At 49.7% G+C, this 26,078-nt stretch overlaps 1 protein-coding gene across 1 annotated transcript; it reads right to left on the bottom strand.

The window, feature by feature from the left end:
• Nucleotides 1–15,989: 15,989 nt before the first annotated feature.
• On the bottom strand, nucleotides 15,990–16,634 carry LOC135885120 (noggin-2-like). Its single transcript, XM_065412749.1, has one exon. The coding sequence runs from the start codon at nucleotides 16,632–16,634 to the stop codon at nucleotides 15,990–15,992; it is 645 nt and encodes a 214-aa protein (XP_065268821.1).
• Between the last annotated feature and the right edge of the window lie 9,444 nt (nucleotides 16,635–26,078).

Below are 26,078 nucleotides of genomic sequence, written 5' to 3'. Positions count from 1 at the left end.
GACAGCACTCTCAACTCAGATGCACTGGCCAGGTAGACAGGAAAAGCCCCGCGAACGTTTGAATTTCATTTCCTGTTTGCTCAGCGTGGAGAGCACAGGTGACCACGCAGCTCATCAGCACAGGTAACCGTGATGGAGTCCCAGGATCGCAAAAGAGCTCCAGCATGGACAGAACGGGAGGTACGGGATCTGCTCGCCATATGGGGAGATAAATCAGTGCTGGCCGAACTCCGAAGCAGTAAACGAAATGGCAAAATATTAGAAAAGGTCTCCAAGGCCATGAAGGACAGAGGCCATAACAGGGACGCACAGCAGTGTCGCGTGAAAAGTAAGGAGCTAAGGCAAGCCTACCACAAAGCCAGAGAAGCAAACGGAAGGTCCGGGGCTGAGCCGCAAACATGCCGCTTCTACGCGGAGCTGCATGCCATTCTAGGGGGTGCAGCCACCACTACCCCAACCGTGTGCTATGAGTCCCTCACTGGAGAAACACACAGGGAAGCGTGTTTGGGGTACGAGGAAGATGAGGATGAAGATAATGTAAATAGCTCACAGCAGCAAGGAAGCGGAGAAACCGGTTTCCCCAACAGCCAGGATATGTTTATCACTCTGGACCTGGAACCAGTAACCCCCGAACTCACCCAAGACCCTGTGGGCACACAGGGGACCTCTGGTGAGTGTACCTTTGTAAATATTACACATGGTTTAAAAGCAAGCGTGTTTAATGATTAATGATTAATTTGCCCTGCCAATCGCGGCCAGTACAGCTACTGGAAAAGTCTGTTAACGTGTATGGGGATGGAGCGGAAATCCTCCAGGGACATCTCCAGAAAGCTCTCCTTCATGTACTCCCAAAGCCTTTGCAAAAGGTTTCTGGGGAGGGCTGCCTTATCCCGTCCGCCATGGTAGGACACTTTACCATGCCAGGCCAGTAGCACATAGTCTGGAATCATTGCATAACAAAGCATGGCAGCGTATGGTCCCGGTGTTTGCTGGCATGCAGACAACATCCATTCCTTATCGCTCTTTGTTATCCTCAGGAGAGTGATATCATTCACGGTCACCTGGTTGAAATGGGGCAATTTTATTAAGGGGACATTCAGAGGTGCCCCTTCCTGCTCTGCTGAACAGAAATATTCCCCGCTGTTAGCCACGCGGTGGGGGGGAGGGGTGAAGTGATCATCCCAGAGAATTGGGTGTGTGGGGAGGGGAATTAGTTGGGTTTGTGCTGCACGTTAACCCTGAAACCGCAGCCCCTCCTTTTACATTGCAAACCCATTTTAAATGGCCAACCCAACGGGTGCTTGGTATGGGAAATGAGAGCACTACTGTTTTAAACCATCCCCACATGTTAACAAGGTTAAAAAAGCCAAAAGACTGTGTCTTACCATGGCTGCCTGCAAGCTGAAATCTGTGGCCTGGCACTGCGTGAGTGATCTCTCACACCAAACCGGCAGGCCCTCAATATAAGAGGAAAAATGCGACCTTGTAACGAAAGCACATGTGCTGTGTGATGTGAACAGCAAAATTTAACGTGAAAGAGTGTACCCATTGTTCTCTAAAATGTATCTTTTTTAACCACCTCTCCCTTCTCCTCCACCAGCTGCAAATGTTTCTCCTTCACAGAGGCTAGTGAATATTCGAAAGCGGAAGCGAAGGACGAGTGATGAAATGTTTACTGAACTACAGACTGCCTCCCATGCTGACAGAGCACAGCAGAATTCGTGGAGGCAGTCAATTACTGATTTTAGAAAAGCCCAATATGAGCGAGAGGAGAGGTGGCGTGCTGAATCGCGGGCTGAAGAGGAGAGGTTGCGTGCTGAATCGCGGGCTGAAGAGGAGAGGTGGCGTCAGCTTGCACACAGAAGGCAAGAGTCGATGCTCCGGCTGCTGGAGCATCAAACTGATATGCTCCTGCGTATGGTTGAGCTGCAGGAAAGGCAGCAGGAGCAGAGACCGCCGCTACAGCCCCTGTGTAACCAACAGCCCTCCTCCCCAAGTCCCATTGCCTCCTCACCCAGACGCCCAAGAACACGGTGGGGGGGCCTCCGGCCACCCAGTCACTCCACCCTAGATGATTTCCCGAGCAATAAGTGTTAAAGTTTTAAAGTTTTAAACTGCAGTGTGTCCTTTTCCTTCCCTCCTCCCCCACCCATCCCGGGCTACCTTTGCAATTATCCCCCTAGTTGTGTGATGAATTAATAAAGAATGCATGAATGTGAAGTAACAATGACTTTATTGCCTCTGCAAGCGGTGCTCGAAGGGGGGAGGGAAGTGTGGGGTGGTTGGTTTACAGGGAAGTAGAGTGAACCGGGTGGGGGGGGTGGAGGGTTCATCAAGGAGAAACAAACAGAAGTTTCACACCGTAGCCTGGCCAGTCACAAAACTAGTTTTCAAAGCTTCTCTGATGCGCACCGCGCCCTGCTGTGCTGCTCTAACCGACCTGGTGTCTGGCTGCGCGTAATCAGCGGCCAGGCGATTTGCCTCTACCTCCCACCCCGCCATAAATGTCTCCCCCTTACTCTCACAGATATTGTGGAGCGCACAGCAAGCAGCAATAACAATGGGGATATTCTTTTCGCTAAGGTCTGAGCGAGTCAGTAAGCTGCGCCAGCGCGCTTTTAAACGCCCAAATGCACATTCCACCACCATTCGGCACTTGCTCAGCCTGTAGTTGAACAGGTCCTGACTCCTGTCCAGGCTGCCTGTGTACGGCTTCATGAGCCATGGCATTAAGGGGTAGGCTGGGTCCCCAAGGATCACGATAGGCATTTCAACATCCCCAACGGTTATTTTCTGGTCCGGGAAGAAAGTCCCTTCCTCCAGCTTTCGAAACAGAACAGAGTGCCTGAAGACGCGAGCATCATGTACCCTTCCCGGCCAGCCCACGTTGATGTCGGTGAAACGTCCCTTGTGATCCACCAGGGCTTGCAGCAGCATTGAAAAGTACCCCTTGCAGTTTATGTACTCGGTGGCTTGGTGCTCCAGTGCCAAGATAGGGATATGGGTTCCATCTATCGCCCCACCACAGTTTGGGAATCCCATTGCAGCAAAGCCATCCACTATGTCCTGCACGTTTCCCAGAGTCACTACCCTTGATATCACCAGGTCTCTCATTGCCCTGGCAACTTGGATCAGAGCAGCCCCCACAGCAGATTTGCCCACTCCAAATTGATTCCCGACTGACCGGTAGCAGTCTGGCGTTGCAAGCTTCCACAGGGCTATCGCCACTCGCTTCTCAACTGTGAGGGCTGCTCTCATCCTGGTATTCTGGCGCTTCAGGGCAGGGGAAAGCAAGTCACAAAGTTCCATGAAAGTGCCCTTACGCATGCGAAAGTTTCGCAGCCACTGGGAATCATCCCACACCTGCAGCACGATGCGGTCCCACCAGTCTGTGCTTGTTTCCCGGGCCCAGAATCGGCGTTCCACGGCATGAACCTGCCCCAGGAACACCATGATTTCCACATTGCTGGGGCCTGTGCCTTGTGAGAGGTCTAGGTTCATGTCCATTTCCTCATCACTCTCGTCGCCGCGCTGCAATCGCCTCCTCCTCGGCTGGTCCTGGTTTTGCTTTGGCATGTCCTGGCTCTGCATATACTCCAGGACAATGCGCGTGGTGTTCATAGTGCTCATAATTGCCGCGGTGATCTGAGCGGGCTCCATGATCCCAGTGCTAGCTATGGCGTCTGGTCTGAAAAAAGGCGCGAAACTAGTATCTGAAGGACCAGGGGAGGGAGGGAGGGAGGGAGGGAGGGGCGAGTGACGACATGGCGTACAGGTACAGGGAATTAAAATCAAGAAAGGTGGCTGTGCATCAGGGAGAAATACAAACAACTGTCACACAGAATGCCCCCCCCCCCGAGATTGAACTCCTAAGCCTGGGTTTAGCGGGCCATTGATTTGACGGAGGGAGGGGGGAAGGAAATGAATACAGAACAAATCTATTTTTTACATCTTAAGACGACGGTGCAGCATGACAGATAGCCCTCGGCATTTTCTGGGTGCTTGGCAGCAAATACTGGGCGCTTGGCAGTATGATGATGACGGATACCAGTCATAATATACTATTTACTGCCAAAAGGCAAGGGGTTGCTGCTGTGTAGCAATGTAGCCCCACGTCTGCCAGCCACATGTCTGCCAGCACCCATATCGCCCTCGGCCTCTTCTGGGTGCTTAGCAGACAATACTTGGCAGAAAATAGTATACTACGACTGATAGCCATCATCGTCAAGACAGTTCGATAGGACAGAGCATGTCTGTCCAGGTGCCAATGATTGATGGCCACGGCTGTACGACAAGGACGGTTACCAGTCGTAATAAACCATCTACTGCCAAAAGGCAAAAGGTAAGGGGCTGGTGCAATGCAGCCCTACGGCTGCCAGCCCCACAGCTACCAGCACCCAGATCACCGATGAAGGCTACCAGTCATGCTGCACCGTCTACCACCAAAAGGCAGTTAGCTGCTGCTGCTGTGTAGCAATGCAGTCCCACGTCTGCCGGCACCCGGATGACATATGGTGACGGTGAGCTGAGCTGAGCGGGCTCCATGCTTGCCGTGGTATGTTGTCTGCACAGGTAACCCAGGTAAAAAGGCGCGAATCTATTGTCTGCCGTTGCTGTGACGGAGGGGGAGGGGCCTGACGCAATGTACCCAGAACCCCCCGCGGCACTGTTTTGCATCATTCGGGCATTGCGATCTCAACCCATAATTCCAATGGGCGCTGGAGACCGCAGGAACTGTGGGATAGCTACCCATAGTGCAATGCGCCGGAAGTCGACGCTAGCCTCGGTACTGTGGACGCGGTCCGCCGACTTCATGCACTTAGAGCATTTTATGTGGGGACACACACAATCGGCTGCATACAACCGATTTCTATAAAACCGGCTTCTATAAATTCGACCTAATTTCGTAGTGTAGACATACCCTGAGTTTTCACAGCCTCTTTCATAAGAGAACAGGAGTACTTGTGCCACAAGTACTCCTGTTCTTTTTGCGGATACAGACTAACACGGCTGCTACTCTGAAACCTTTCATAAGAGAGAAGACTCATGAAGGAGATACTTCCCAAACTGGAGATTTCCTCTTCTGCCGCCTTTTCCTCCTTCTGTGGGGATAAGCTGCAGCTTCTCTTGAACCCAGCATTGCATCCAGGGGGAATCAAGCAGCTCCCAAATCATTCAGTGCAAAGTGTCCACAGAGCTGAGCATGGATTCTGACTCCCACTGTGGAGACATGTCTTCTCCAGGTGGTAGAATAACCACTTGCACCAGCCCAAACTGCTCCTCAGTAAGAATGGTCACAGCAAAGATAGCGCCTGCTTTGATTCCAGCAAATCGCTGAGTAAGGCATGAGCTGCCAAAGTGTGGTTCATGCCCACAGCATTCTACTTCTCTTGTCATTGTTAATGCACAGAATCTGCAGCCCCTGGTCACTACAGCTCCCAGCATGCAATACTCCATCTTGTTCCAAAGCTTTATGGGTAGGGGCCTACCAAAGTCATGGTTCATTTTGGTCATTTTCAAAGTCATAGGATTTTAAAAATCGTAAATGTCATGATTTCAGCTTTTTAGATCTGAAATTTCACCGTGTTGTAATTGTAGGGGTCCTGACCCAAAAAGGAATTGGAGGGAGGGTTTGCAAAGTAATTGTAGGGGGGGGGGGTTACGGTACTGCTACCCTTACTTCTTCGCTGTTGTTGGCGGCAGGGCTGCCTTCAAAGCTGGGCGGCTAGTGAGTGGTGGCTGCTGGCTGGGAGCCCAGTTCTGAAGGCAGAGCCGCCGCCAGCAGCAGCGCAGAAGTAAGGATGGCATGGTATGGTATTGCCACCCTTACTTCTGTGCTGCTGCCTGCAGAGCTGGGCCCGCAGTCAGCAGCCACCACTCTCCAGCCACCCAGCTCTGAAGGCAGCAGTGCAGAAGTAAAAGTTGCATGGTATGGTATTGCCACCCTTACTTATGTGCTGCCTTCAGAGCTGGGTGCTGCCTTCAAAGCTGGGCGCCCAGCTCTGAAGGCAGTGCAGAAGTAAGGGTGGCAATACTGCAACCCCCCTAAAATAACCTTGCGACCCCCCTGCAATTCCCTTTTGGGTCAGGACCCGCAATTTGAGAAACACTGGTCTCCCCCATGAAATATGTATAGTATAGGGTGAAAGTACACAAAAGACCAGCTTTCACGGTCTGTAATGTGTTTTTCATGGTTGTGAATTTGGTAGGGCACTATTTATGGGTCATGCCATTCCTCCTCCATTGGGGTGCTGCCTAGTAAAGCAAAGGGCAGCTGCAATCTGATGCATTTTATGGAAATTAAGTGTGGTCCTTGGACTCCTGGCAAGTTATTGAGTGAACCTCAGCTGAGCAAAGTTTGGTCAGCCCTGATGTCTGAGGATGCACCCCCCCAAGGGACTGCCATTGGATGTTGCAAAGCTACACACGCAAACACGCACTTTACTGGCATTATTTTCTTATAAACAGTCAGAACCAACCTCTCTGCTACCCAAGTGCCCGGAGGAGGAGGTACCCAGGGTAGTTGCTAGCAAGGGCGTAGGTTCCCTTACATTCCAGAGCAGGGAGGTGAGAGCAAGCTCTGTGCTACGGAGCTGCTTGCAATTTTAAAGCAGTCCAGCTTATGGCCTCATCTAATTTACATGATGAGATATTGCCCCTGCCCAAATGAAGCAGATGAGCTGAGCCTGGGGTGGCTCCCCCATCCCTCACAAACAGCTTTTGGAGAGAAATGGTGCATTTTGGCAGCAAATGGTGAAGAAGCATGGCAGGCAATATCATGGGGAGGAAGGCAGCCACTGAGGATGACTCATAGCTCTCAGCACCACCCTCCTAGAACAACATTCAGTTGCACATGTATAAACAACTTCTTGGATTGAGCCAGCATCCGGGATAACTTGCTCCTCCCTAAATACTGCTACCCACTCTTCCCTCATTAGCAACGGCCCTGGGGTCCCACCCAGTATAGAATAATTGCCCCATCTTTCATGCAGCACTGCCTTCATGCTCCCACTCACACCAAAGGCCCTCTCCCCCATGCACACCCCCTACCCACTCACCCAGAGATCTAGCCCTCACTTGCCTTCCAAACATTATCGCTGCCCATCCCTGTGTCCCATAGAGTCAGGCTCTCCCCATTGTGTCTCTAGAGAAACTGACACACCATGTCCCACTGCCTGAAGCAGCACTGCAAATGCTGCTCTCACTGTGACTGTCAGGAGCAAAAGCATATGGAATGCACTACAACGGTGGCTGATTGGCAGGTGGAAACTTCTGGGGACATCAGTGGGGCTGCAGGACAACAGAGCTGAATTGTATGAAAAGGTTTATCTTTGCTCCAAAATAGCCTGAACCAAAGCCCATTGAAGATAAGGAGACACTTCCCATTGACTGATTTAGTTGGTGATTGGTCCTGCTTTGAGCAGGGGGTTGGACTAGATGACCTCCTGAGGTCCCTTCCAACCCTGATATTCTATGATTCTATGACTTCCATGAGTTATGGATCAGGCATTAAGGTTTGTACTGTGCGAAGGAGTCAGTGGGAGAGAAGTGAATGACTCCTGCCAAATGCCACTCTGATTGCTACCCAAGGGCCCATAACTGGTTATCTGATTTCCTATATTGTCCTACAAGGCAAACCATTCACCACCAACATTATCACTGGAGAGAGAACATTTGTTTCTATAGGGTCATCTTTATTTCTAGAGCCCTTTGCCTATATTGGCATGTTATGAGTAGAGGCATAGCTCCATGTAGATCTGCAAAGAGTCTTTGGCCCAGACCTTCAAAGCTATTTAGGAGCCTAACACCCATTGATTTCAATGGGAGTCAGAGGCCTAAACAACTTTAAGTATCTAGGCCTTGCATCCGAAGAAGTGAGGTTTTTACCCATGAAAGCTTATGCTCAAATAAATCTGTTAGTCTTTAAGGTGCCACCAGACTCCTTGTTGTTTTTGTAGATACAGACTAACACGGCTACCCCCTGATACTAGGCCTTTAAGTATACACACATTCTGCATAGCCCAGGACACGTGGTGGCAACATACATGAAAACAGAATATGCAAATATCTAAAGTAATGCAATGAGTCTCTTGAGACCAAATCCACAAAATATATATTTCAAATGTTTTCATTTATTAAAAAAAACTACCATTCACCTCTACTGAAGTCCAGCTCAGTAATTTCAGTACCAACAAGCATTGCACCATGTGTATAATATTTTAAGTAAGAAATAAGAACCGAGTCATAATACTGCATTATACTACACTGCAGAGTCCCAGAGTTACTCCTTTATTTCAGTTAAACCATACTACTCTACTGCACTTCATCAATGATATTGCCCATTCATTTAATATTCTATATGTCAACATGGTGGAATCTTTCTTTGCCAAGAATACTTAGACCCATTTTTCTGTTTGCAAACTGATCCTGAATTTTGTGAGTGGCCTCATTCTTCACAAGTATTCACTGAACAGTGTGAACAAACAATTTTTAGCCAGTGGGGTGCTTGCAAACTGTTCATTTCAACTGGTCATGAATGATTCACTATGTACTCACAATGCGTGACTGGACTCTTAAAAAGTCACATGGTATTGTTTCTTCTCCTTGACTGGCTGGCTGGCTGAGAATTTTTGAACAGAATGACAAATGAGGAATAAGAAACTTCTGGTATGAATTTTTGGATTAATCATCATTTGAGTTCATGACATTTTGGGGGGTTCCATGAACATTTTTTCCACAAATGAACTGGCAGCTGTTCAGACACTAGAATAACAAATAATATCTCCCTCCCCAAATAACAGGGGAGAGAACCTGCTGCTTTTATTTGCCCACATGTTGGCAATAGGTCTGTGACCTGCTCTACTGGCGAGTATGCAGTCGAGTGGGATGAGTATAGTGTTACGGGCAGCACGTGAGCCACAAGTTGATATGATGGCAGCCAAATTATACACAGAGATATGCAATTACACAGAATTACAACATATGTAGCCCCCTGAGGAATGATTGAGGGTAGGTGGGCATTACACATAGAAGTGGACTTTGCACTTAGGTACCATCTAACACAGTGATTCTCAACGAGGGGTATGCATATTCCTGGAGGACGCAGAGGTCTTCCAGGGGGTACGTCAACTCATCTAGATATTTGCCTAATTTCACAACAGGCTACATAAAATGCACTAGTGAAGTCAGTACAAACTAAAATTTCATACAAACAATGACTTGTTTATACTGCTCTATATACTATACACTGAAATGTAAGTACAATATTTATATTCCAATTGATTTATTTTATAAGTATATGGTAAAAATGAGAAGGTAAGTAATTTTTCAGTAACAGTGTGCTGTGACAGATGTGTATTTTTATGTCTGCTTTTGTAAGCAAGTAATTTTTAAGTGCAGTGAAATTTGGGGGTACATAAGACAAATCAGACTCCTGAAAGGGGTACGGTAGTCTGGAAAGGTTGAGAGCCACTGATCTAACATACTGGATAAGTTTGGCATGTACCTACTACTACTACTACTAGCCAATTGAATTACTCCTTTAGTTCAAGTAGTAGAGGCCTGTGGCTCTGACATTGAAGGCTGTGTGTTCTAGCCCCATTGATAACCCAGGCATTCAATGGAGTGCACTTGTATTGCTATAGCTATATAGTTATGGAGCTTCACATTTAGACCATGTCTACGCTATCGGCTAAATCGGCACTGCTGCAATCAATGCAGCAGTGTCAATTTAGCGGGTCTGGTGAAGATGCGCTAAATCGATGGGAGAGTGCTCTCCCATCGATTTGTGTATTCCACCTCCTCAAGAAGCGTAAGGGAAGTCGGCGGGAGAGCATCTCCCATCAACACAGTGCAGTGTAGACACTACGCTAAGCGGATCTAGCTATGTTGACTTCAGTTACGTTATTCGTGTAATTGAAGTAGCATAACTTAGGGTACATCTACACTACCTGCCGGTAAATTGATCCCCGATCACTCTGCCGTCGACTCCTATACTCCACCGCAGCGAGAGGCAGAAGTGGAGTTGACGGGGGAGCAGCGGCAGTCGACCCCGCGCCATGAGGACGCGAGGTAAGTCGACCTAAGATATGTCGACTTCAGCTACACTATTCTCATAGCTGAAGTTGCGTATCTTAGGTCGCTCCCTCTTCTCCCCCCCCCCCACGTGTAGACCAGGCCTTAGATCGATTTACCGCAGTAGTGTAGACCAGCAAGTTGCATCTCTTGCACCACTGCTATAAACTACTGAACACTTGGGTGCTATTAGGATTCGTATCCTGCTCACCTGGAACTCTTGGTATTGGAGTCTCAGAAGAACAGACCTTGTGACATTTCTTGTACTTTCAGTTCAGCTGGAAATACCGCGGGAAAAGCTTTTCTCCTCATACTTCAGCACCGTTGCAGCAGCAATATAATAAATGCCAATGGGAGGGAGGAGAGATATGTCCTTTTTTGAACCAAAGAAATGTTCAGGTTCAGTCTGCATTTCAGATAGAGATTCATGGAGATTATTTTCTTCAGTCTAGTTCACTCACCTGTCTTAAAGCTGAGCTATTGTTTTACATCAGTGGTCTCCAAACTTTTTTGATCGCGCACCCCGTGCTCCCAGCCGAACTATCGAAGCAAAAAAAAAAAAAAAAAAGCCATTCGAACTCCCGGCCGAACTGCTGAGGGAGGGGAAAAAAAAAAAAGCCGCTCGGACTCCCAGCCGAACTGCCGAAGGGAAAAAAAAGAAAAAGCGGCTCTGCTCCGGTGGCGCTCCTCCTGCTGCGCATCCCACTTTGGAGACCACTGTTTTACATTATAACTGGGCTTCAGTCACATGACGTGTGCTGACACTAAAAACCTTGGGCCCTGGACCTGAGAGGCTGGTTCACTGGGCACAGAGGATGAGTGAAACGTGGAAAACTGGGTCAACCTAAAACCCACCCAGTGTGGTTTACTGGTGAAACAGCATTAACTGAAGAGGATGGGCCAGGGTACCATGTTCTGGCGTCACACTGACCTGAGCTAGCAAAGTCCAAGACACGAGGTCTTGGGCTAATGGTGGAGCAAACAAAGGCAAAGGGGAGAAAATAACCTCTTTGGCATTGGATAGAAAACAGTTTAACAGCCACGCACTGCAGAACTGGTGTGAAAGTCAAATGTGAGTTTAAAAGAAAGGTTTCTCAACACAGGAGAACTGTATCCAGATCCCAAGGTGAAATAGCAGCAACCATCCAGATCCGAGGCTGCTTTAACAAGAGGGACTGTCAGCTGGCAGGGAATGTCTTGATCTGGGGACTCTGGTTAGAAGAGAGAACTTTACCACTCCCCTGGTGAGGGCAGGCAGAAGTACCCTGACATAAGGCTCCTGTACAAGAGAGATCTTTATAAACATACATAAGTTTAGCACTGTTTTGAGCTGTGATTTTCAGGGAATACTATTGGAAAAGGGTGTTTGGCATGCCCACAACAGCCTCTCCCAGTCACTCGCAGTCTTTCCCCCTCTATGTAAGAAAGGGTTAAGCTGCTGATCCTCTAGCTAACCACCTCATCCTGTTCTGTCGGCTAAGTGGCGCCTCTGAGTTAGTAAGGGGCTTCCAAAACCCCAGAGACTTCACCATCGGAGTGAGCCAGAAGGCCAGGGCTCCCCCTCAAACTCTTTGTTGTTGTTGCTGCTGCTGCAGAAAACACACTTTGAAATCACACTACATATTCATCAAGTTCCTTTCACCCTAAACAGGCCTGCATATTAGAACAGTGCATAGGGGTGGGGGGTGGAGAAAATGAAGGGATGCAGCAGAGTCCGGAAGACCAAATGCACAGGGCCTATAGGCAATGCATGGAGGGGAAACGGAGGGGGTCTGAGGGCAATGTGGACTAATCATGGGCCATAAATGCAAGTGCCAAGGTATGACCGTGGTTCCCAAGTGTGTGTGTTCCCAGACACGACTAAGTGTTCCTATGCCCATGCTGAAATGTACCTGTCTATAAGCAAAAGGGACAGCAAGGATGAACAGGCATTTGCTTAGATCTCAAAGCACTACACATGTGGAAACTGAGGCACAGAGCTGGCCCACATCACTCATCAAGTTACTGGCAGAGCTGGGGGAAAGGAGCCAGATCTCAAAGTTTGGTGTCCTGTACATTGGACCAATAGAGGCATGAGAAAGATTTTACACACTGCCTGTCCCCTAATTGCAAGCAGATACACTAAAAACTAGGCCTTATTCCCGTCCATCTCTCATGCCACCCAAAACTCCTTCTGATGCCAAGGAGAGATAAGAAGACTGACAGATTTATTTGGGCATAAGCTTTCATGGGTAAAAAAACACTTCTTCAGATGCATGTGAAGAAATGGTTTTTTTACCCACGAAAGCTTATGCCCAAATAAATCTGTTAGTCTTTAAGGTGCCACCAGACTCCTTGTTGTTTTTGTGGATACAGACTAACACGGCTACCCCCCGATATAAGAAGATTGGTTAATCATCCTGCCTTCTGCACACATCCCCATCCCCGGTTCCACGAATGTCACATTTCTACATTCACAGCCTTTACTTAGCTGCTGAAACCACTCTTGGTAACACAGTGGCAAAACCTTCATCAGAAAATAATAGGGGCATTTGAGCAATGGGGATTGGCAGGGGAGATCAGGAGTGAGAATGCATTTTTCCTGCAGCCCCTCTCAGAGGGACATGAATGAGGGAGTCAAATGTTGTCTGGTGGGGTAGGTCCCCTTATTCTCCCCCCACATCTGGTTAAACTTAAAGACTGAAGCAGAAGCTGCAGACATTTGGCCCTGACTCCCTTGTATCGGGAGTATGTTCCTGATCTCGGGACTGAGGCGACCCCTCCAGTTGCACAGCATGGAGGCTTTTAGGCTGTTTTATCCTCTGCAATTAGGACACACACAAAAAATCACCCCCTTTCCCCTTCCCCCACAACTAAATTCAGCCACTGAGTCCGGGGAATGGTTTATTTCCCAGGTTAGCACAAAGCAGGGTCTCCACATACCCCTGGAATCTGCAGAACAAAACGCACTAAGATGTTAAAGGGCCATTTGTAACCAAATCCCAACACACCAGATACTGTTGGGATTATGTCCAAAATATTTTCCCAGAATACCCTCCCCCACGCCCCCCCCACACCCGGCAAAAGGCCTCCTACAGATGTTCGGTGTCCACACCACAGATGTCGTTCTTCTTGCAAGATGAGCTGATCCATTCCTTTCCCAAACACCCCGGATGTTTTGCAAGTTGCACTAGAAGTGTTATTTTTCTGCTCCCTTGAAAGAGACTGGGTATCTGGGGAGGGGGGGGAGGGAGGCCAACCGGTTTCCCCTCCCATGAGTGAGTTACTGTTTACACGGCTCCTGGAAGATGTCAAGTGCTAAAATCATTATCCCCTTGGAAACACACTCCCTTCTGCAGTAATTTGCACCTATTCCAAATTTAGCCTGTGTTTTACTAAAATCTGAATCCAGTCCCTCCACGAGTAGCGTTGGCCCCACAGAAGCTTGGCAGGCGCTCTACCCCCACCAGAGGAGCCAAGCACTGGCTGGAGGTGGTTTCTATAAAGCTTGATGGGCCTGATCCAAACCCCACAGAAGTTCCTGGGAGTCTTTCCACTGACTTCAATGGCCTCTGACTCAGGCCGGCTGCCATTTGCCCACCATCCCAATGCACTTTGCTCAGACGGATGGTGATCAGAGCTTTCCCTGCCTTTGCTGGAGTTCACCGTCAGCATCTCTGCACACCGCTGACATGGCTGCACTAGGGAGTGAGTTTTACTCCTCACTGACCAAGAGTTTTCCAAAGAGCTTTTTTTTTTTTTTGGTCTTTGCAATGTACTCTATGTCCCAGGATGAGAAGTATTTCAAAGAACTCCATCACCACCACCATCTGCAGACTACTCCATGCATGCAGTTGCAGTCCAGATCCTGCCACCAGCTTTCCCCTTTTCCTTTTCCCCCCTCTTCCAATGTGGCAGCCCTGTTAGGACCAGATCCTGATCCCAAAGGCAGAACTCCCATTGATTTCAATAGGAGCAGGAGTAGGCCCCTCAGGGCCCAAGTTTGCAAAGTGCTGAGCTCCCTCAACTTCCACTCACTTGAGCACCTCACAGGATCATGCCAACACCCCTCCGCCCGCAACCGGCCATCTGGAGGCTGATGATCCTACAAGGAGCTGAGCACCATCTGAGGGAGAGTAGGGCATCCTGCTCACCCCCTGGCAGGATTGGGCCAAATGGTGACTTCAGTGGGAGCTGAAGGCACTCAGCACCTCTGCCAGGTCAATCCCCCAAGAATGTTCCTCTTCCTCCTGACTCAATGGCAAATGACACATTCCACTGGGGAGAGAATTCCCAGTTCCCACCCCACTCGGGTTATTCCTCCAAGGCCCAGAGCAACCCCCACTCCTTCCCTCCCCTGCTAATGACTAGCAACAGCTACAACATTTGCTCTAACACATGGGCTTTTGAATTTTGCCAGGCATTTTAATGGCTCAGGCGATAACCTCTACCCCTTCCTCCACCACTGAGAATCTGAGAAATCTGAAACTCGGAATCCTAGGGACACAGAGTAAGAGAGAGACCCTGACAAGGCACAGTGAAGAAGGAAGAAAAACTCATGCAGATACTAGACAATTGCTCCCTTCCCAAAACATTTCAATTATTTTATCCCTTATGAGCCATTTATCCCTCTCTTCTGTCCTCCATCTCCCCACCAGGTGCAGAATTTAAATAAAACCAGAGCCTGATCCTCAACCGGTGTAAAGTGGTGCAAGTCTCTTGACTTCAGTGGAGCAATACTGAGCTACACCAGCTCAGGATCTGGCTCCAAGAAACCTAGCACCATAATCTCCTTTCCCAGAACTCTGTAGTGCATCAGTAATTGTTTCTTCAGAGATAGAGTTTATTGCTAAAAATGTTTTGATCAGTCATAGTTCATATTTACACTGATATGTTTTTAAAGGAATATTCAAGTAAACATTTCCAATATTTTCTGGCATAATCTCTAGCTTTTTTTATACATAAACATTAAAAATAAATAAACTGTACACAGAAAATTTCTTTTAACATCTCTACATTACTATATGTATTCCAAACCCAACAAAACAGACTCCACTCTTTCATAACTTTGTACTTTAAAAAAAAATCTCCTTTGTAATTAATCAGTAAACACTTTTTTAAAATGTAGAGAGCTTTGCAGATTAGTTGAAACATTTGTAGAAGACAAAAATACAACAAATAGAAATTAACATCTTCAAGGGCTTCGGTGTTCGTTTTTTGTTGAATCATCTTGACTGGAAATTTCCCCCTTCCCTTTTGCAGGGAAGTACTCAGATTTTAGTGGGATGGATTTAAAATGTGGTCCTATGTCTTTAAAATAATAATAATAATAATAATAATAATAATAATAATAATAATAATAATAATAATAATAAACAGCTGCAATTTTCCCCTTCTTTTTAAAATCTCTATATTTACAAGGCTGGTAACTCCCTCTCTCTCTCTCTCTCTCTCTCTCTCTCTGTTTTGTTTTGTTAGAACGCTATATATGTATAAAAATAAACATCTGATTGTAGTGCTTAGCTTTGCCTCTGGCCTGCACTGCAGTTCCTTTTCAGTTTTGCTTTTCCCATTTAAAATAAAATAAGTCATAAACAGTGCAAGGGATGTAATAAGGGGAGAGAAACGCACAAACAGATCCTCTTGTGAGCGTGTGTCCATCTTTGTGTGTGTCCTTTCAGTCTCAGGGTCTCGGTGGGAGGGAGGGAGGGGGGGAAGGCGGACGAGTTGCACTGCGAGAGACAGCTAGGTACTGAGCTGGATGATGCCTCCTGGTGCACCGATCCTCTGAGATTCCCCATGCAACGGGGTTGGGATCTAGGGCAATGGAGACCGCCCCCCTCGCTACAGTTGGGATCCCGGTGAGTCTGTTCAGGAGCCTGGCTCTCTAAGCAGTGGGCACGCCCAGCGCGGCGGAAGCGGCTCCCCAGCCCGGCTTAGCAGGAGCACTTGCACTCCGAGATCAGCGGGTACTGGACCGGGATCCAGGTGCAGTACTTCTGCCTGGACCAGCCTTGGCAGTACCAGCGCAGAAAGGTCTTGGGCACCGACTTGGCCGGCTTGCAGTACATGCCCTCGGGGAAGGAGCATGACTTCTCGGCGAAGCAGCTGCCCTCCTTGATGTAGCGCGGCCAGAAGCGGACGCCCAGGTCCTTCCAGGTGTAGCGCACGGGGCAGTGGGTGTAGGCCCACAGCCACTGCAGGAACTTCCTCCGGGCCTTCTTGCCCAGCTTCATGCGGGGCCCCGAGGGGCTCTCGCCCAGCTCCAGCTTCTTCAGCTCGCCGGGCAGCGGCGCCGAGCCCCTGAGCCTGGGCGGGGGCGCGGGGCTGGAAAGATTCCCCGGCGCCGGGGCGGCCACCGACATGAACGCGGGGTCGAAGCTGCTGCCCAGCTTCTTTCTCAGCGTCCGCTCGTCCAGGTCCTGCTCCTTGGGGTCGTACTCGGGGTCCGGGTGTTCCAGGATGTCCTTGACGGGCAGGTTATCGCTCGGGGAGGGCCGGAGGCGGAGGTAGGGCTGGCCGGAGCCGTGCTGCAGCAGCAGCCAGCCGGCCCAGAGCAGGAGAGTCTGCGGCCCCTTCATGCTCCCGCCGGCGCAGACAGGCCCCGGGCGGCGGCCGGGACTCGCCCCGGGATGGTTTCCGAGCTCTCGCTACTGCCCCGCGCTGCCCCTTGCCAAGTCCAGGGGAGTCATAAATAGGCCGAGACAAAGTCCAGCGAGGCCCGTCGCTTTAAATAGCTCCCCCGGGGCTGCTGGGACTCAGCATCGGCGGCTCCCCGCTGCCGCAGCCGGGCGAGCAGCCCTGCGCCCCTGCGAGCAGCCTTCCGAAGGGCCACGGCGTCTTTCCCCCTCCGCGGCTCGCTCCCTCCCTCCGCTCTGTCTGGCTCCACAAGATTCACAGCGGCCCCGGCTCCATCCCCATGGTGACAGCTGGACTTAGAGCCACGACAGCTTGTCTAGACGCTGGGACAGGGTTTGGCGTGAGACTGGAGCCCAAGAATAAACCCCTCTTTATAGACGGGGAGCTGGGCAAAGGGTCCGGCCGGCGGCAGCGAGGGGGAGAGTCCTGCACACGCACTAACAGCTGCAGCTCTGAGGGGGGCTCCCCACTTTTCCCTTCCCCGCCCCGCGATCGGAGCAGGGCGCTTCCTCAGGCGGACACGCAGCACCGGGCGAGCGGCGCGGAGCTCGGTCCCATGGCTGGGCTCGCCTTGTGCCGGGCGGCTCCGGGATCGGGGCGCCGGGGCTCAGGAAGCTGGACTTAGATCCCGAGGGTTCTCCCCGGGCTCATCCTCCAAGCGAGTCGCTCGCCAGCCCACGACAGGTCCGCACCCGGCTCCGGGCTGTAAATCCCCCGCTGCCCAGGCCCGGGCAGGAAGCAGGCTGGTGCTCCGCGCCGCGCACTAGGGACCCGGCGGCGTCCTCGGGGGCTCCCTGCCCGGCGAGGGCAGCGCGGGTCGCATGAAGCAGCAGCTATCGGGAGGGGCTGTGCAGTGGAGGCCAGAGCACCCCCTGCTCTGCGAACAGCCCGTGGCGAGCCCCAGCCCTCAGCGAGCCCAGGCTCCAGAGGAGCTGCCCATTCCCCCGCCCGTCTGCGGGGTGCCTCGGTCACTTCAACGCGCGCTCCGTGCACTGGGAGGAAGCCGCGGGCAGCGCAGGGGCCTGGGGGGGGGGGGGGCTGCAGGCTGCGCGGGCGGTCCTGGCGGAGGAGCCCTGCCCGGACTCCTATCCTGCGGCACTGGCAGCCCGGCTCCCTTTGCCCGCCTGGCTGCGGCTGCTGTGCCCTGCGGAGCGCTGGGACCCACGTGCCCGCTCCGCTCTGCGCTGCCCAGCTGCTGCACGGCCGCCGCGCACTGCCGAGCGCCCCGCGCGAGCCCAAATTAAATATCCCCCTCGCCGGCGCGAGGTGTCAGCTGGAACTGCCCACCGCTGTCACTTTCCCCACGCTCCCTGATTGACAGCCCCCCGCCTGCGCCGAGGGGCCCGCTGGGTCCTAATGCCCAGGCCCCACCCGCACTCAACCCTTTCCCTGTTGCCGGGGCTTGCAGCAGCTCAAAGATGTACCCGTCAGGGCAATATATGGCACCTCTGCCGGGCCTAGCTAGGTCTCTGCTGGCCGAGCTTGCGTCTGGCTGCAAGGCCCTCCCGGGCACATTCGATGTGCTGGAGAGCACTGAAAGGGTTAACACGAAAACAGAGGTGTCAGAGAATCCTGCAGAGGCTGCTGGGCGACCACTGGGAGCTGCTGCAGGCACTTGTTTTGGAAAGCAGGGGAACCTGGTGCTTCTCACACACTGCTGTTTTGCAGAGAGATATGGGCCAGCCAAGCAATGGTCGCTTGTGACCCCGCTCTTTTTGGAGGGCTCATCATGCATTCGACCTAGCTCTCCCTCTCTGCCAGCGGCGCCACGGGAGTATTACAAGCCAGATCCCTGACCCCTTCCAGCATCAGGACCAGAAGGGAAGCAAGCAAACATGGCATGATTTCCCACCACCACACCCCCTCTTCCACCCTGCAAATTAGAAGGCCAGCCCTGAATGAGGTCACCTTTGGACAGACAACTTAGTGGCTTATGCTGCTCTGGGGAAGTGACCACTGCATGGGATAACAGTAAGCTCTGCTTCAGGTGGGCACATGGGACCAAAAGTCTGCTCTCAGTTTCACAGGTGTAAATCTGGAGCAAGTCCATTCACTTAAAGAGAATCAGTCATTTAACAGGAGCAGAATTTTATCCATAGTGTTTAGACAACTAGATGACACAAACACTGCACATTATCCCACACCCAAGGGAGTGTTCCTACAGTTTGTGCAGGCATTTAAACCATACAGAAAGTTGGTTTCTTTCCTTGCGATGTCACAGAACTTTCTTTCTGATATTCCCACACTCCCTAATTAAGGACAAATCCACTGGGTTTTGCCCAACAGGTGTCTTAAATGTACCTCTTAACAGCTCCAACTTGACCACGGGAACTAGATATCATTGAGTTCAGTGGTTCTCAGGCTGTGGCACTTGCCACTTCAGGCAGGTGCAATGTTGAACCATCTGTCAGTCTTCAGGCAGTGATGTCTCTTGTAGCACAGACCGAGTTTCTTTCAGTGTTCCTAGAGACTCCTGTTTCTTTGGAATACATTCAAGCAGGACCACATTTGTGGATGACTCCAAAATTGGAGGAAGGGCAAACATACAAGCATATAGAAGCAAACTGCAGAGGAACCTGGAGATAGTAGAGCTGTGGGGGGTTGCAGATGATGAAGGGAGATTTGGTACCAAGGATTGTAATGTCCTGCCCCAGAGGACAGGAAATAAACAGATCAGATACAACTAGGGAGATGTAACAGCCTCACCACCCATCGTTCTAGTGAGTTTGTTTTCAGCTTATCTCCTAATATTGCTTTTTCAAGTTGCCAAGCGCTACTGCAGCTGCAGGGAAGGCAAGGGATTGGGATGAGCAGGCTGTTGGGAAAAGTGTCCAAGAGTAGATCTTAAGAAGTGGTCTTCTAATGAAACATCTGAGATGTAGCTGAGAGCCACAGCCAGTGGGGGCCACACTGCTTCTTTCTGCACAGAACATGGATCCCACTTTTGTTTCTCTTGCTAAAAAGCAATAAACACAGGACAGGAGAGAGTGCGCATGTGCACTGACTTGGGTTCTCGTACATATGGCCTACGCAGGGCCATTCTGCCAGTTATGAGCATGTCAGGTGGGAATGGCCATGGGTTTGAAGCAGAAATTTTTTAGCAACATAAGTTTTTGGTTGCCATTCTCAGCCTCTGTCACATGTGAAAGGGGTGGACAGAGATTCTTGAGGAGGAGCAGCTCTGAGCCAGATGGAAACTCAAATGTCATCAGCGCTAATTCTGGTCCTTCCCCTCTCCAGAACTGCAGTGCTGCTCCATGGCAGCCCATATCCCCTTCAAAACCTTTTTATCACTATGCACAAAACTAAACTGTGCTCAGTGTAGTGAGTCAGGGTCCAGTTTTGACCAGACTGTGACTGCCCCTTCTCCCCTGCACAAAATCCCAGTGCACAGTTGCTGGAACATAACCCCCAAGGAGAGTCTTACTCCACAACTGAATGTGCTGTATTTGTGAGTATCTATAGATCTGCAGCACACGAGGGCAGGACCTCGCTCAGAGTATCACTCCAGTTTAAGAGAAACACCTCTTTCCCCCTGGGACCTCCTGGCTTAAAATAAAGCTGGGTTAAGGCATTTCCTTACCCCCTTTCAATATGGAGGAGGCTAAGGATAAAAACCTCTCATCTGAGACATGTACTCACAATCTTGTAGGCTCAGGGTGTTGGAGCATGAGGGCTGGTGTATGTCAACATAGTGAAAAACCCAAGCCCTTCTCACCTCCTTAACCTCTGCGTTGCTCTCCACTGACATCAACATTGAACGTGGTCCAAAAATTGGACACACAGCTGGCTCCTCCGTGCTGACACTATGAAAGAACATTCTTGCCCGTGCCCGTCACTCCCTCACAAAGGCATGAGGTAACCAGTCGCCCAGTGGGGCCAAAACAGGGCAAGTAAGGGAATGGGGTGTACTAGTGAGGCAAATTCTCACCATGCACCTTCAGGAAAGCAGGGTGCCCTAGTCAACAGGACATTTGTGGGCCCCATGCAGGATATAAGTTGATCAGAGATGGCTGGATGCAGGATGCATCTGACAAACAAATAAAAAGGGCATTTCCCATTTCTTTTTCACTTCTACTCTTCATTCAATATAATGTCAAATTATATAATGGAAGAATGTTTTAAATAAGATTTTTAGGTACAGGGCCAGATCCTTAGCTGGTGTAAATCAGAATAGGCCTGTTGATGTCAGTGGAGAGACACAGACTTACACCAGTTGAGGATCTGACCTCCAGCATTTTCCAACTAATTAAAATATCATAGAAATGCAGGGCTGAAAGGGACCTCAAGAGGTCATCTACTCCAGGGGCTCTCAACCTTTTTCTTTCTGAAGACCCGCCAATATGCTATAAAACAGAGGTGGGCAAACTACGGCCCGCGAGCCACATGCGGCCCGCGGGACCCTCCTGCCCGGCCCCTGAGCTCCTGGCCTGGGAGGCTCACCCCTGGTCCCTCCCCCATTGTTCCTCTTCCCCTGCAGCCTCAGCTCACTGTGCCTCCAGCGCAATGCTCTGGGTGGCAGGCTGCGAGCTCCTGGGGTAGCGCAGCTGCAGAGCCGGGCCTGACCCGGTCTCTGTGCTGCGCGGTGCGTGGCTGTAGTGCCGCCAGCCACCAGTGCTCCAGGCAGCGTGGTAAGGGGGCAGGGAGCGGGGGGGTTGGATAGAGGGCAGGGGAGTTCGGGGTGGTGGTCAGGGGTGAGGGTGTGGATAGGGGTCAGGGCGGTCAGAGGGCGGGGAATGGGTTGAATGGGGGCAGGAGTCCCAGGGGGGCAGTCAGGAAGGAGAGGGGGAATTGGTGGGCCAGGGGGCAGTCAGGGGCAGGAGTTCCGGGGGCAGAGGACAGGGAGAAGGGGTGATTGGATGGGGCAGGAGTCCGGGGGGGGGGCGTCAGGAATGGGAGGAGGGGTTGGATGGGGCAGCGGGGGGCAGTCAGGGGCAGGGGTTCTGGGGGCTGTCAGGGGACAGGAAGCAGGGGGAGTGGATGGGGCAGGGGTCCTGGGGGGACCATCAGGGAACAGGGTGGTTTGGATGGGGCAGGAGTCCCGGGGGGGGGGCCGTCAGGAAGGAGAGGGGGAGTTGGATGTGGGGGGCAGGGGGCAGTCAAGGGCAGGAGTTCCGGGGGCAATCAGAGGACAGGGAGAAGGGGTGGTTGGATGGGGCAGGGGTCCAGGGGGGGCGTCAGGAATGGGAGGAGGGGTTGGATGGGGCAGCGGGGGGCAGTCAGGGGCAGGGGTTCTGGGGGCTGTCAGGGGACAGGAAGCAGGGGGAGTGGATGGGGCAGGGGTCCCGGGGGGGGCCATCAGGGGGCAAGAAGCGGGGGGGGGGTCGGATGGGGGCAGAGCCGGGCCACGCCTGGCTGTTTGGGGAGGCACAGGCTCCCCTAACCATCCCTCCATACAATTTCCGAAACCCGATGTGGCCCTCAGACCAAAACGTTTGCCTGCCCCTGCTATAAAAGCTCCACGGCCCAGCTGTGCCACAACAACTGTTTTTCTGCATATAAAAGCCAAGGCCAGCATTAAGGGGTAGCAAGCAGAGCCATTGCCCGGGGTCCCATGCCACAGGGGCACAGCAAAACTAAGTTGCTGAGGCTTCGCTTCAGCCCCGGATGGTGGGGCTCAGGGTCCCAGGCTGCAGTCCTGCGCTGCGGGGCTTTGGCTTTCTGCCCTGGGATGTAGTGAGTCTAACACTGGCCCTGCTTGGCAGACCCACTGAAACCTGGTCATGGCCCCCCAGGGGGCCCCAGACCCCTGGTTGAGAACCATTGATCTAGTCCAGCTCCCCTGTGCTGAGGAAGAACTAAGTAAACCTAGATCATTCCTGATAGGCATTTGTCTGTCCTGTTCTTAACAACCTCCCATGACAGGGATTCCACAACCTTCCTTGGAAGCCTGTTCCAGTGCTTAACTATTCCTACAGTTAGAACATTTTCTTAATATCTAATTTAAATCTCCCTGGCTGCAGATTAAGCCCATTACTTCTTGTCCTACCTTCAGTGGACGTGGAGAACAATCGATCCCTGTCCTCTTTGTAACAGCCCACAAAAGATTTAAAGACTGTTATCAGGTGGGTCCGACTCCTCCCCGCCCCCAGTCTTTTCTTCTCAAGGCTAAACATGCCCAGTTGTTTTTTAACCTTTCCTCAGAGATCGGGTTTCTAAACCTTTTACCATTTTGGTTGCTCTCCCTTGGAGTCTCTCCAGTTTGTTCACATCCTTCTTAAAGTGTGGTGTCCAGAAATGGACACAGTACTCCAGCTGAGTCCTCACTAATTACAAGTAGAACTGGACAATTACCACCTGTGTCTTACATATGACACTCCTGTTAATACACCCCAGAATATTAGCCTTTTTATATTGTTAGCATCGCACTGTTGACTCATATTCAGTTTGTGAACCACTCTAACCCTCAGATATTTTCCAGAAGTACTGCTGCCTAGGTAGTTATTCCTCATTTTGTTCTTGTGCATTTGATTCTTATTTCCTTAGTATTTTGCACTTGTCTTTATTGAATTTCATCTTGTTGATTTCAGACCAATTCTTCAATTTGTCAAGGTCATTTTGAATTCCAATCCTGTCCTCCAAAGGGCTAGCAACCCCTCCCAGCTCAGTGTCATCTGCAAATTTTATAAGCATCCTCTCCACTCCATTATCCATGTCTTTAATGAGAATATTGAATAGTACCAGACCTAGGACTGACCCCTATGGGACTCTACCATATACATCCTTCCAGTTTGGCAGCAAACTATAGATAACTATTCTTTGAGTATTGATTTTTCAACCAGTCACCGTATAGTAATTTCAACTAGACCACATTTCTCTAGTTTGCTTATGAGAATGTCGTGGGACCATGTCACAAGCCTTATTAAAATCATGACCTATCACATCTACTGCTTCTCCCCTATTCACTAGACCAGTAATCCTGTTAGAGAAGGAAATTAGATTGGTTTAGCATCATTTGTTCTTGACAAATTGACCCTGGCTATTTCTTATAACCCTATTTATTGTTTGATTGTTTAATTTGTTCCAGTATCTTTCCATCAACGTAAGGCTGACTGATCTATATTCCCCAGGTCCTCTTTGTCTCCCTTTTTAAAATTAAAGACAGGGACTATGTTTGTCCTTCTCCCATCCTCTGGGACCTCACCTGTACTCCATGAGTTCTCAAACATTTCAGTCTGCGGCTAGTTCCTTAAGTAACCTAGGAAGAATTTCATCAGGCCCTGGAGATTTAAATACATCTCACTTATCTAAATATTTTTTAACCTGTTCTTTCCCTAGTTTGGCTTGGGTTCCTTCTCCTGTGTTGTCAATATTAATTGTGTTAAGTATCTGATCACAATTAACCTTTTTTGAGAATGGAGCAAAATAGGCATTAAAACCTAAGACCTTCTTGCTGCCATCCGTTATTAGCTCTCCTTCCCTGCTGAGTAGAGGACCTAACTTCTTTGCTCTGGGATTGGGGGGTGCGGGGGCAGAGAAACAGAGGCACAATGCCTATTTGTTGCCATGCACTTAGACTCAAAATCTGGGTAGTCTGTGCGGAGGTGTAAGGGGAGTTCTTACTCCCCCATACAGGCACATCGTCCTAGTCACAAACTAGCCCTTAATGAAAGTGAGTTAAGGTTGTGAATAATACACATCGGACAGAAATGTCTTCTTAGAATTCTGCAGTTATTTAAACAATTAAAAATGAAACCCAGGAAATTGTAAGTTAAAGGCATCCTGCAAAGGATAAATGGTTGTGTGAGGTTTTTATTTTTACATATAAAGAAGAGCCTGAAAGGTTTTTGTAAAAAAAAAAAAAAAAAAAAGTGGGGTGGGGGGGAGAGACCCAACAGCAAATGTTGGGTGAGTCGGAGGTTCTGCTTGTAGAAACTCAGATCTTTTTACCTTGTTTTTTCCAGAAGACCCTATGGACAAATGGATTACTGGTAGGAGTACAACATCAGACATGTTAACCATCTGATTAATGGAGAAGGGGATGATTTTTGTTCAGCCTATTTAAACCATTTTCTCTTTTGTTTGTTTTAATGTTTCTGTTAACAAACATTTTAATTTAAAGGCCCAAATGAACAATTGGGAGAAAAACTATCTTTGTTAGAAATTCATCCCCGCTCCTTCAGCTATGACGTGAGAAAGCTTGCAGTCCGCAGCTGAGATCGCTACCAGATCTTCCTGCTACATCAGTAAAGATTAGACTTGATATTCCTGTTAGTTAAAAGGTTAAAAAAAAAAAGCCAAACTTCCTCTCCCCCAATATTTTTTACACATTCCAGGCCTTCTTTATGCATGATAATTAAGGCTGATTGCCTGGCAAGGCAAAAATGGGAAAGGCATTTCTTTGACTTGACAAAAAAATACAAAAGTCATAATTTTCATTTAAAAGAAAATGGACTAGTCATGGCACACAAGGTTTTAATTAGTGTTATGTATATTTTCCAGTAGAAATATATTATATAGCTGTCATCAATATGTTTAAAGTATATGAACACCATCAGACATGCACAGGGCTAGTTTATGACTTGTACTACACATCTGCACAGAACCACACTTACCTCTCGTGAAGACTTTCCAGACCGTGTGGCAAAAATATAGCCTTAACGATGAAGCCAACCAGAAGAGTACACTCCCAATAATTCATCTGCAGTTAAATGTTAAAAGAATAGTTCAGAAGTCTGGAGATTCAGAATAAAGGCACTAGAGAAAGCCTTAAGTCTGACTGGTTCACAGTTTACAGGCTCTTCCTATCCAAGTACCCACTTACCTCCAACTACCCTACAGTGATATCTCCATGCCTCTTCCCGCCTCCAGCATGGGACACAGAACTCACCTGTTCTATTACAAACACAGCTCTGCCTCCCACAGATGGACCATCAATCTACACATGAACATTCCTCCACTTCAAGGGCCCATTGAGGCCTTGTCTAGACTAGAGGAAAACGTTTTTTTAAATTGAGTTAGCTATCTAGAGGGAGGAATTCAGGGTTGCCCAGCTAAGCCAGGTTTCAAGATGTTAAATTGCATCTCCACTAGGTTCTAAACGGTATTTAAAATGGGGTTAGCTACCTTGAGTCTGCTAACTTGTTTCCAAAAACAACCCCTAGTATCTCCTCTCTTATGCTCCAGATACACTGGAGAAACAGCACTATCTCAGATCCACCATTATACTGTCAGCTGGAGACCCCTGTCAACTCTATCCTCCATTCAAAGTACAAAGCAGATGTAACACTCCCCACATTTCTTCATCTCCTAATAAGACTCAGACACTAGACTATAAGGAGACTGGTATACCTGCACCACATGAAGGCCCACAGAAATCACAGCATAAGATCATTACTATATCTATGTAATATACTTGGGTAACTCACACGTATATGACATGTTGG

The sequence above is a fragment of the Emys orbicularis genome, chromosome 10 (genome assembly GCF_028017835.1).
Source record: "Emys orbicularis isolate rEmyOrb1 chromosome 10, rEmyOrb1.hap1, whole genome shotgun sequence".
In the NCBI taxonomy this organism is placed as follows: Eukaryota; Metazoa; Chordata; order Testudines; family Emydidae; genus Emys; species Emys orbicularis.
The sequence above is the reverse complement of the archived record's forward strand: the minus strand, read 5'-3'. Positions and strand labels throughout refer to the sequence as shown.